The sequence below is a fragment of the Cheilinus undulatus genome, linkage group 2 (assembly GCF_018320785.1).
Source record: "Cheilinus undulatus linkage group 2, ASM1832078v1, whole genome shotgun sequence".
Classification (NCBI taxonomy): domain Eukaryota; kingdom Metazoa; phylum Chordata; class Actinopteri; order Labriformes; family Labridae; genus Cheilinus; species Cheilinus undulatus.
In genome coordinates, this window is record NC_054866.1 from 43,982,422 (window position 1) to 43,994,273 (window position 11,852).

Here is an 11,852-nt window from a genome sequence, read left to right on the forward strand (position 1 = left end):
CGCCTATGAAAAACTTTCTAAATCATCTCTGCCAATGCCAAACACCTTATTCTGCCATTGACTCTTGTTTGGTGGATTGGATGATTGAAGTTTGAAGAAACATTATATATAGAGGGTATAGACCGAGGGTACTGACATGTATTTGAGCCTATTAAATCACATACAAATCCGTAAATCATTATGCTTTATGCTTTATGCCACTTTAACCCGCACCAGGGTTTGTTTGGAAGCAAATCAAGACCCTGTTTCTAAGCGGACCAGTCTGCTTGTTTGGTCCCAACCAGAGTGAGCTGTCATACCACTTTGAATGAACAAGACTATCTGGGAAAACCCACCTACTCAGCTCTGCTGCTCATCCCACAAACGCATGTTCCCTACAAAAGTGGTGCCATTTAAAAGGGAAATAAACAGGCTTTCCAATGGTATAAGATTTATTGATAAGAAGCATTGTTACAACAAAGAAATAATCTACAAAAAGCAGATTTCCTTACTTTTTGTGCTAAGTGTAGATTTTTTACTAACTACCCCAACACTGTCTAGTTCACATGCTTTATTTTTCCATCAGAAAGTCTCTGTCTGGCACTGTTTTGCAATGCAAGAAAACCCTTATGCAACACAACTTCAAAAATACAGAATTATCTTTTTAAGCGACTTTGAACATGCCATGGTTGGTGGTGGTCTGGCAGGCTTTCTGTGTTTTTGTACGCCAAATTCTGACCATATCATTCTAATATTGCAGCAGAAATTGAGACTAATCAGAACGAGCAATGTTTTACAGTCTTCTGTTGTTGAGCTTTGGGGAATCTGTGTGAATATTAGCTTCAGTTTCCTGTTCTTAACTGACAGGAGAGTCACCTGGTGCAGTCTTCTGCTGCTGTAACTCATCTTCTTCAAGGTTTGACGTTGATATAGTGCGTGAAAATCCCAGTAGATCAGCAGTTTTTTGAAATTCTCAGACCAGCCCATCTGACACGAACATCTATGGAAAATTCAAATTCAATTCAATCAGCAGTTCCCTTTGTCCTTTGAGTGGCCTACCTGTGTCTGTGAAAGGGGAGCCCCCTAAGACCTACATAAAAGGAATAAATTGCTGTCAAATATGAAGATAATTTTTCTACAGTAGACTAATCACAAATTTTGTTAATGAAGGACTCCAGCAATTCATCTTGACCATGCCTTAATGTGCTGCCATGTGATTGATTAGATATTTGCATTAATAAGCAGGTGTACCTAATGAAGTGGTCCGTGGTTATGTCAGTCTCTTTGTGTAATTGTCTTTCAGTCTTCTTGTCCAATAAATTTAGTGTAAGTTTGGAGTTTTAATCTGATCTAAAAATGTATATTTAGTTGACTATTTCCAACATTTGGCAGACACTCCTCTCAAGAGTGACTTATACGTCTGCTCAGCATAAAAAAAATAACACCGTTAGATCAAGAGAGGATCGACATTTGGCAGCAGTTTCATCATCCCAGAGAGCAGCTTCAGCTTTTACAGATTTCCCTTTGAATACTACACAAGAGCTCGTTCTTTCTGCAGAGTGGGGTGCTATCTTTACTGAAAATGAGCGGCACATAGCACAGCTGCGACTTAAGATAAAGGTTTGTTTTCAGTTAATAATGACGATGCCTTAACATGTTGTTGATGATCTAGTGGCACTGAATCCCCCAGTGTGGATAAGAGCGGGGGCCGGAGGGAGGGGGGGCAGAGCCTACCGGGTCACTCCAGCAGTGCTGTGAAGGGAGTGCTTGTTTCCTGGGAAAGGGAGCTGCAGCCAAGTCCAGATGCCGAGGCACTCCCCAGGGACAGCGTCATGAGTCCAGACTGGAGGAAGTGCAGTGTGAGAGAGCCGGCAAGGCTGGGCCTGGATCACTGTCAGCTGCCTGCTCCGCTGCAAGATGGGAGACTAAATCACTCGGCTCCTTCTCTGAGGCCTTAGCCACATGTGGTATTCATTAACAACAAGCTTGTGAAGAATGAGAGGAGGGAAAAAAACATGGAAAACAGCTTTATGACACATCAGGACGACAGAGAGGATTACTCAGTTGTGCTTTCTAAAACACTCATTGGGTTTTTCTTACAACAAAGATCGAATAAGTGCTCTCCGGTGTACCTCAGCATGGTCACATTTCTCACAGGCTCCATAAGTACATCCAGTGAATCAAAGCTCTTTGTATAGTGATGGGAGAGAGCACAGTTTTGATGTTTTAGTCCCTGTGTAACCTCATTGCCATGCTTGGTTTGCTGTGTGGGTTGAACTCAGGCAGAGAAGGCGAATATTAGCTCACGAAATGGCTTGTGACTCCTGATGAGTTTCAACTTCTCTTATTCTCTGATCCTGTCTTGTTAGCTCTCCAAATCTCAGCCCCATTCATTAACATTCACACACATATATACACGCATACTTCCTTCTTTTTTCTCTCTCTCTGGGACCGCAGTCACCACCCTGTAGAGATTCATCTTCTGCACAGACTCTGTCCTCTAAGTAATAGCTTCTGCTAAATGCACTGTTGGGTTTCTAATCCATTTCACCCTGGGAAACATTTTGAGTCAACAGAATGACTGACATTGTATACACAGCGCGTGTTGACTTTGATTTGTTGCACATTAACCTCTTTCATGACAAATGCTCATACAGAGTTTAAGTATAATGAGCGTCCTTGTGTCCACAAGAAAGACAGGTTTTACTTGGAGCGTTCGAACGGTCTGTAGAGCTGTCTTAAAAATATGCATAACACCCAGGGACCTATCTTCAAAAGCATACATTGAGGACAAGACTTCAAACAAAAAAGCTAGTTTGGATATCTCTGTTTCATTTGAGGGCTGCCGAGTACATTTTAATCAGTGTGATAGTGTCACGAGCCAAATGGGTTTCTAGTGGATGGAGGGCCTTCTTGCCAAACACAACACAGTGATCAGCAGAGGAGAGCTTATTAAATGAAGGTAGTCATGGTGCTGGCGCGTAACTCCCCATTGGCACACATTTCTTGCTGTCTCAGGGATTCTTTCCACTCTCTTTAGACACAATTATCATGGGAGAAGCAAGCCTTGAGGAGGGCTCGCGCTCCCCCCTTCCAAAAAAAGCTTCTCCAAGTCTCCCTTTTTCATCTGCAGAGGGAGTAGCCTTGACCACATTGTGAAGGTTGAATAGCATCTTTGGAACAGATCTAGGATGCCCTCTAGTGGTGAAGCCATAATGTTGCATCAGATTGGTTTTAGTTTTTCATTTATTAAGTTTATTTGATTGGGACAATGTAAAATTACATGGAACAACTTCAGCCTTTGACAAAACAACCTACATGTAACTGATGTTTCAGGTATAGAGATTATAGCTATTATAGCCTATAGTAAGTCTTTTAGAAAGTGAATGAATGAAAGGAAGATAGGAGGAAAAACACCAGGTTTAACATAAAAAATGCATACAGACATTAACTTTTTTTTTTTGTTAAAAGACTAAATGGTAAAATTTTGCATCACAGTTACATAAGATTACAGCAAACATGGATGTTCACTTCTCTGATTTTGTTTTAGCCACTCTAACACTTTTGTTAAAAGTCTTTATGTCTTGTGTTCATTTTATTTAAGTTGGTAGTGCGTTCCACATTTTAGAGCCTCTTATAGAGAAAGCTGACTGCCTCAGGAAAGCCTTACGATGGGCAGTTTTACAGTTACCACTGACTGGTACCCCTGGTGGTCCTGCCACCACTTTGCCTTATCCACCTCATTCCTGGGGGGTCTACTGTAGCTACGAATGTGGGTGGCACTCCCGGTACAGTAAACGCGATTCTTCCAAGGGCTTACGAAAGGGATTTAGTGTCAGCGTTTTTTTCTGAAAGAAATAAATATTCGCTGTAGTAAATTCTGCTTCATTATTGTTAAATTAGTAAAGTTATTATAAGCTGAAAGTTATAAATGATATTTTCAGTGCCTGTTGCTTGGTTTGTAGTACCAATAACGTGACAAGGTTAAATATATGACTTTAATAAGTGTTTTGGGCATGCTTTTGACTGTCTAACTCAGGGGTGTCAAACTCAATCACAGCAGGGACTGGATTCTCGAATTAGGTCTAACCTGAGAGCCTAACAGGGTCAACATTTAACAATAAACTGCCAACCTCATTTTCACCAGTAAAAAAATATAAAAAAAACGGAACTGATGATAAATCATTTTGACATTTGAAAATGCAATCATCAATCATTAGTTTGAAATGTCAAAATATAAGATCAAATTTGAAATCATGAGTTTAAAACATAAAATATGACTTGTAAAATATGGAATTTTAAATTGTGAGTTTTATAGCTCAAAATTTTGGATTAAGGAGTTGAAAATTTCAAAATATGTGCCAGAATTCAAAATGATGATTTAAAAAGTTAAAAATATGACTTGATTTAAAATTGGGCATCTTAAAGGTCAAAATATGATCTAAAAAGTAAAAATTATTAATTTAAAATGTCAAAATATGAGAAAAAAATGTGATATTATGAGTTTAAAAGTCAAAATATGGGATTAAAAAAGCCAAAATAAGGTGTTGAAAAGGTCAAAATATGACTTAAAGTTTAAAATTGGGAATCTAAAAGATAAAAATGTGACATATAAAGTCCAAATTATGAGTTGAAAAGGTCAAAGCATGAAATGACACGTCAAAACCATAAGTTTGAGTCATAATCGTGAGATGCAAAATTGAAAATATGAAATAAAAACACTAATTAATTTCTGTCCCTTCATTCTCAACTTTCTATGAAATCTTTCTTACTCTTTACTTTTAGATTTTTATATTTTAACAACTTATACTGGAGGAGATCTGCAGACCTCTTACTGGTGGGCCAGTTATAATACAAATATGATATGATCTTGCGGACCAGATGTATTTGTTCCATGGGCTGGATTTGGCCCCCGGGCCTTTGGTTTGACACCCCTGGTCTAATTAAATTGGGGATTTGACTCTTCCAGTATATAATTTCTCATTAATTCTAAATATAAAATTTGAGATTTAACGGATGAGTTGACAACATGAATCATAGAAAGTAATATAATTCCTACATTTTAGGAGAGATTAGTTAGTGAAATAAGAATTTCAGTAACCCCACAAACTAATCATAGAAATGTTTTTGAAGTTGGTAAAAAATACATATTTAATGTGCCCACATTTCACACAAAGTATCATGGAATAAGGTGGATTAAAAGTTTGCATATTTCTGGTGCTAAGTTTTGTAAGCATTTTAAAACCATTTTCAAACATGAAATTAAAAAAGAAAATCAAATCCAAGCAAATTATATTGCTTCAGTCTGTGACACTGATGCCACCTCCTGGGTTATTATCTGTTATTTTTAACACTTGGTTATACAAAGATGCAACAGGCTTAGTAGTAGTCAAGGAGGCGTTTTCCACACTGCGACACAATAAAACATGTGAAAAATGATTGCATGCATGCACAGCTGTGTTGCTTTGATTGGTATATGGTGCCTCGATTTCAATCTTCTACATGAGCTGTCAACAATCTACAATCTCAGAGCTCTTTCATCTATGTAATTTTTCTATTTAGCCTTTATTCTACCTAGATTTTCCTTACTGGGATATAAAATGTTCTTTCAAAGGAGCCAAGGCCAAAACAGCAGCGTAAAGGTTTCACATACCAAGCAGTCATGAATTAAGACCTGAGAGACTTTTAGATTTAGAACTTTTGTGGTACCCAGCTCCTAAAAAACGTTGACATTTAGAAATCTTTTCAAACACTCAGTACACTCACAAAATGCTAATGTCGACAAAAGCCAGGCTTTCCTGTGTAGCCTATGTAATTTAATAAAGTAACAAAATAAAACTAAGTACTGTGAGTTTTAAAGTATAAGAAAAACATTTTGCATGTCAACATTATAGTTTTAATCATTATTCACTCATCTTTCAAACATACTTTAGCGTGCATAATGTTGAACTATTATATCATTAATCACTGAAAGCAGGAATATGACACGCTCCTTTGTGAATACTACTATTACTCTTAGTAATTTATACAAATCATTTTCTTTGCATCATTAACCTCATATTTTCTGCCATTTATCAAAAAAGGAGTGATTTCTTCCACATCTCAACATCATTTAGAAACCAGTTTCTCACCTGTTATTGAGTTTTTTTAGCCTACCTTCGAAAAAGTTTACTCAGCTCTGATCTCTCTATATCAATATTGGATTGGATGTAATGATACATAAAACAACTAACATTTACTAATGAGATGGAGCACTAAACCTTTTGATTGAGGCAAAGCTAATTGTTTAATGTTCAGCTTACAGAGATGTGAAAAAGTCACCCCCTTCCTGATATCTTATTTTTTGCACCTAAGTCCCGCTTAAATGTTTCTCTTCAAACAGATTTTAATACCAGACAAAAATAACCTGAATAAATACAAAATGCAGTTTTTATATGATGATTTAAATTTTGGTAGGCTGGCTGCTCCTGAGAACGTTCACCTCTGTCTCAAGTTTTCTCCACTTGTGGATATGGCTCTCTCTGTGGTTTGCTGGTGTCCCAAAGCCTTTGACACGGCTTTGTAGCTGTTTCCAGACTGATAGTCAACAACTTTGTTTCTCATCTGTTCTTGAATTTCTTTAGATGGTGTCATGATGTGTGGCCTTTTTAGCTCTTTTGGTATACTTCACTTTGTCTGACAGGTTCTTTTTAAAGGATTTCTTGATTCAGCAGGTCTGGCAGTGATGTTAGCGCATCTTGGATCAACCCAAAGATCCATATTTCCTCTAAAATTAAGGGGACTTTTTTCCAAATCTTTTTTACCAATCCACTATGCTTAATTTAAGACAATACAAAAAAAGGAATAGGGAGTGACAAGAGGGAAATAAATCATGGTTAACTACAGATATTTTCAGATTAATTTCATTTAAACATTTAATCATTTGATTGCTCTAATGAAACAAATACACTGAAGCACTAAAGATTCATCTACAGAGATGTAATGAGTTTAACATGCTAAATAATTTAGTTTAATGACATGGTTTGCCTCATGTTGTTAAATTCATTATTTTTTTAGAATTGCATTATTTGGGCTCCGTCCCTTTAGAACTTAAAACTAAAATGATGTGCATTATTTCTATATAGCCTTACCAGGGCCCTCATTATAGCTTCAAGCCCCCTCTAGAGGCTATAGCCCCCCTTTAAGAATCACTGGCTTACTTGATAAGTTCATAGGGCCAATGGTTGCAGCTATTAATAATTTTGGGAGTCAACATTGAAGATAACAGGGAATATTTTAAGATGAAACGCTCACACCACTGGCTGTCATAGAAACTTATCATATGTCTTCTCTTCCAAGGCTGTTCCTCCCGGTCCAAGAATGCCCACCAATGGAAACTTGGGCGTCATGTCAGCTCTGTCACAACAACGGCCCCCAGCACCCAACAACCAGCAGAAAGGCCCAACAAAAACTCCAGCCATGCAGCGACAGCTGAACCAGCAGCAGCTCGCCATTAACAGCTCAGTAAGCTACCTCTTATACCAATATAATCAAATAATAAACAGCTCAGACATTGTTTTCATTTAGAGTTATTGATCAGTTATGTGTTTCATTTCAGGACAAAGACAGTGCACATGATCAGTTCAGTCGTCACCTCACGAGACCGCCGCCGGATTACAAACAGTCCAGAAGTATGGTGGGAGTTCAGCAGGGAAGTGTGTTCACAGGTACTGTACGGATCCTGATGACGTTCAAAAGCTTAACCCTTTATAGGCCACGCATTGAAATACATGAGAATTCAAAATTTAAACTCTAGAATATTATTGTTAAATATCCCAAGATATTTTTAATAAATGTTTTTCATTTTTATGGTGAAAATCAAAGTCAAGAAAGTAGCCTTTTATGGTTCCTTGCTTGTTAATGATAAAAAAATCCAACAAATGTATGCATATTAAAACGTTAATAATGGAAAAATAGCTGTTATACTGTTGTAAAACACTAAAAAAATCCCTTATATTTAACTGTTTATACCATTTATTTCCGATTATAATTTCATTAGAATACCAACACAAAACAAAAAAAAATCTTAAATATTAAATAATGAAATGGCTTTGCAGAAATAAGGTGAAAATAAAAACTAAACCATGTAGGTAAAATAAAACTGTTGGCAGGTTATAAATCTGACCAGAAATCACACCTATTTTATTATTTATGCATTAAAAATTTCAATAAGTTAGTAAAATTTACCACTGGAGCACTGTTTTTTACAAACCTGCGCCAACATTCACTATAGGGTACTGTTATCCCTTTATGATAATGAGTATTTTTTTGTCAAGAAAATACCCTTAGTATGGCTGCTAAGTGAATTGGCCACGTGTCTTAATATAGGCTCCATTTTATATCCCTAAACGGGTGCAAGGTTCAGTATGGTTCCTCCATTTTTTCACACTAAGATTGCAGAAATTTAGGAATCCTATGCAAACGAAACCTATCATGACATTTAGCACTCATGAGTGTGTTTACTTTACTGATTACTGGTTTACTGATTACTGTTACAGTTAGTTATGATGTTAGGGCTGCTGGTGTAGGTCTGAAAGAGATGTAAAACTGCATTTTGCATGTTCTAGAAAAAACAGGAAATATGAGTCACTTAGGGCCACTGCTGATTGGTCAGGTGCTGTGATGTTGCTTTAGATTAGCTCCACTGATTGGCTAAGAAAATTCATACTTCTACTGTATCACAGAGAGGTAAAGGAAGTCTACCAAAGTAATAGTTATATGGTTCCCAAAAGGGATGCAAGCAAAAGGCTAAAGTGGAGTGAAACCTTCGAGCTAGTTCAGACAGACGATTGACAGACATCTTTAACCCAAAGCCACAAATGTCTACTGTTAACAGTAATTCAGAAATTAGCGAAAAATAGGTTTCCTCATTTTTTAAATTATTTTCATCATCTTCAGTCCTGACCAAAACTACCAAATGTTTAAATATTTGAGAAATTTACAGTTTGACCAAAAGAAGTCATAGTTGTTTTATGAGAGATTTTTTTTAATGTATTATTAGTTTTGATGTATTATTAGTCTTTGTGTGGTGTCAGATTTTAGACTTTACTCCCTTAAAAGCTATTAATATAGTAAGTATTTACAACACTTGCAAAAACTACTATAGAAAAACAGCACTTTCATGATTTTCCTGACTGAAATAATTTATTTCTACATCCGTCTTCAGGTCAAAGTTCCTCCCAGTCCTCCAGCAGTGTCCCTGAGAGTGAACTTCAGTCCATGTCCTGTCATCTCCAGAGTGGGTCTGCTTCAAAGATGAGCCCTTCTCCATCCGATCGCAGATTTGGCATCGGGACCGACTGTCACACCAGCTCTTGTATAGGTCAGTTCCAGCAGCATAACAATCAGAATCGAATCGGACTAAACCAGAATAAAACCAGGTTTCTGGGGCCAAATGTGCGTGGAAATTCTTTTGTGATGAACAATGTAGCAGGTGTTCAACACCCCAGAATGCCGTCTGACCTGCACCCCTCTGGAGCACCAGGTCCGGCTCTTGGGGGCTTGATGAAAAATGTCAACATGGGCTGGAGCTCAGCAAACAAGCAAGTGACAAGTGGACTCAGTGTGAGGCGGCTCCCGGCTCCCCTTCAGTCTCAGGGTGCACAGCTAGACATGCAGAACCATCCGTACCAACAGAGGCACATCGGCCCGCCCAACCAGGTCGCTCCAGACATCGGGATGCTCCCCCTTAACCCTTCTATGAGAGACACAGGCCCAAGACCGAGCCAGCCTCTGATGGGATCTCCTTCAGCAGTGGGGAACCTGAACCAGGCATCTCCTGAGCAGAGAGTACCAGCAGGAACCTTTGCAGAGCCCAGTCCTGGATCCAGCAGCTTCCAGAATAACCGAGCCAACCGCCTCACCTTTGACTTCCTCCCTGAAGGAGACAACACGGTTCCAGGGATCAACACGGACTCAGACTTTATCGACTCTCTCCTCAAGTCAGGTTCTGGGAACGATGATTGGATGAAAGATATAAATTTGGATGAGATTTTAGGGAGTCACTCATGAATTAGTGTCACAGATGGCTAAAAATGTCCAGCACATCACATCATAGAGATTATGGATGTTAAAATGTAAAGGGTAACATTTTTTAAATAATGTGTAAAAAAAAGAATTTTATAACTCCTATAATTTGTTATCCTAGTATACTGTATTGTTTTGTATTGTATTTACTGTGAAAGTGTTTTGTCCCTAGTAATTTCCGTATTTTATTCTTGGTGTATCAGCCGAGAAGCTCCTTTTCTTTGCCGTCACTGTTATCGTGGTTTATTTGTCATACTCATGCTGTAATTCTGTCATTTATGATAAGATACCCAGTTCACACTGTGAAAAGAAAACATTGCTGTGTTGCTTTCAAGTCAAGCTTTGAATTACAAGTTAAGTTTCCAAATCTACATCCACTATTTAGCATGATGCGATATCATTTACCTTCAGAAGTTTTGCTACCATTCACGTGGAAAATCTCACCACAATGTTTTCTTACTTCCTGTTAAAGCTCCTCATCTGTGGTAGTTTTTGATGCAATTTAAATAATGTAACCAGTAGATTTTTTTTCATGTGATATTTAATAATTATTGGTTTAATAATTAGACATTATAATACTTAATAAAAATAATTTGAATAAATGAATATATAGACTGTTGTTTTGATTTTTTAAATCTGTTTTGGTTTGCAGAAATGCAAAATAGATAGATAGATAGATAGATAGATAGATAGATAGATAGATTTGTATTAGCAATTATTTCCTCTTTTGTCTTCAGTTGTTTAATCTTTTCTCTCCTAACATGAAGCATCTCTCAGAGATCTTATTACTACATGCTGTGACCACCAGAGGGAACTGTTTGCAGTTACTTATAAACAAACATCCAAACCAGAGCTTCCCAAAGTGTGGGCTGGACCCCCTGGTGGGCCCCAGGGGTGTTGCAGGTGTATCATGAGACATCATTTAAGTAACTAAACCATAGAAATTAAATATTTAAAAAATTATAAATTAATGATGTTAATGATATAATTAAATCATGTTTTAAATGATCAGAAATAATTGATTACAGTCTACTGTATCAAGTCTCAGAATTTAGAAAGCACAGCCAGAAGTCTAGAATTGGTGTCACGGCTTAACTGATGTTGGATTAACCATTAAACATTATACTATGACACTGGCTAACCAATTTGAAGAATTTTTAAGTGTTTTTGGTGATTTTGATGTCACTAGGAAAGAGTTTACCAGTCCACAACTTTACAGAAATACATATGAGAAAAGAAAATTTAAATGCCTTTGTAGTGGCTGATTAATTTCACCTTGTGACGCCATAAACACTTGAAGTAATGTCAATGTCTCTGAAAGCAAAGCATTCACATTGAATTTCTCTAACTATGAAATAAAAGAAAAATATAAGTCACATGTTATGGTTGCACAAGGGTTTTGATGGACAAAAATCCAAAATTAGTAAAAAAAAAAAAAAAAACACAGCTGAACTTTTCTTGTTAGTTTGAAACGGACCATCATGATTGTGGGAAGTTCAGTGACTCCTGAGTTAGTTTTTCATCACTTTTTTTCTTGCTTTTCCTCCTCTTCTCTGCTAATCCAGCTAAGAAAACTGAGAGTGTCAACCATGATGTTACATCCTGCCTTTTTTCTATAACAAATACAGAGCGAATAAGGTCCAAAATTGGTGCATTGAAATCATTTTTTCACAGAAATTGCATTTTTTACAGTTTCTTTCAGCATGTTTTAGTTTAGCCATGCAATGTCTCTGTGCAGCCATCAGTGTTCTTTAAAAGGAATACCACTGCTCCTTAATGTCTGATTCCACTTTAATAACAATAGGCAG

At 37.2% G+C, this 11,852-nt stretch overlaps 1 protein-coding gene across 1 annotated transcript in view; it reads left to right on the forward strand.

Moving 5' to 3' along the window:
- Nucleotides 1-10,573, forward strand: part of zmp:0000001236 (mastermind-like protein 2) — an 84,578-nt gene extending 74,005 nt beyond the window's left edge. Inside the window, exons 3-5 of the mRNA XM_041809738.1 lie at nucleotides 7,318-7,482; nucleotides 7,577-7,685; nucleotides 9,185-10,573. Coding sequence (XP_041665672.1) covers nucleotides 7,318-7,482; nucleotides 7,577-7,685; nucleotides 9,185-10,029 — 1,119 coding nt within the window. The 3' untranslated portion in view covers nucleotides 10,030-10,573. The remainder of the gene's footprint in view (nucleotides 1-7,317; nucleotides 7,483-7,576; nucleotides 7,686-9,184) is intronic.
- The last annotated feature ends 1,279 nt before the right edge of the window (nucleotides 10,574-11,852 follow it).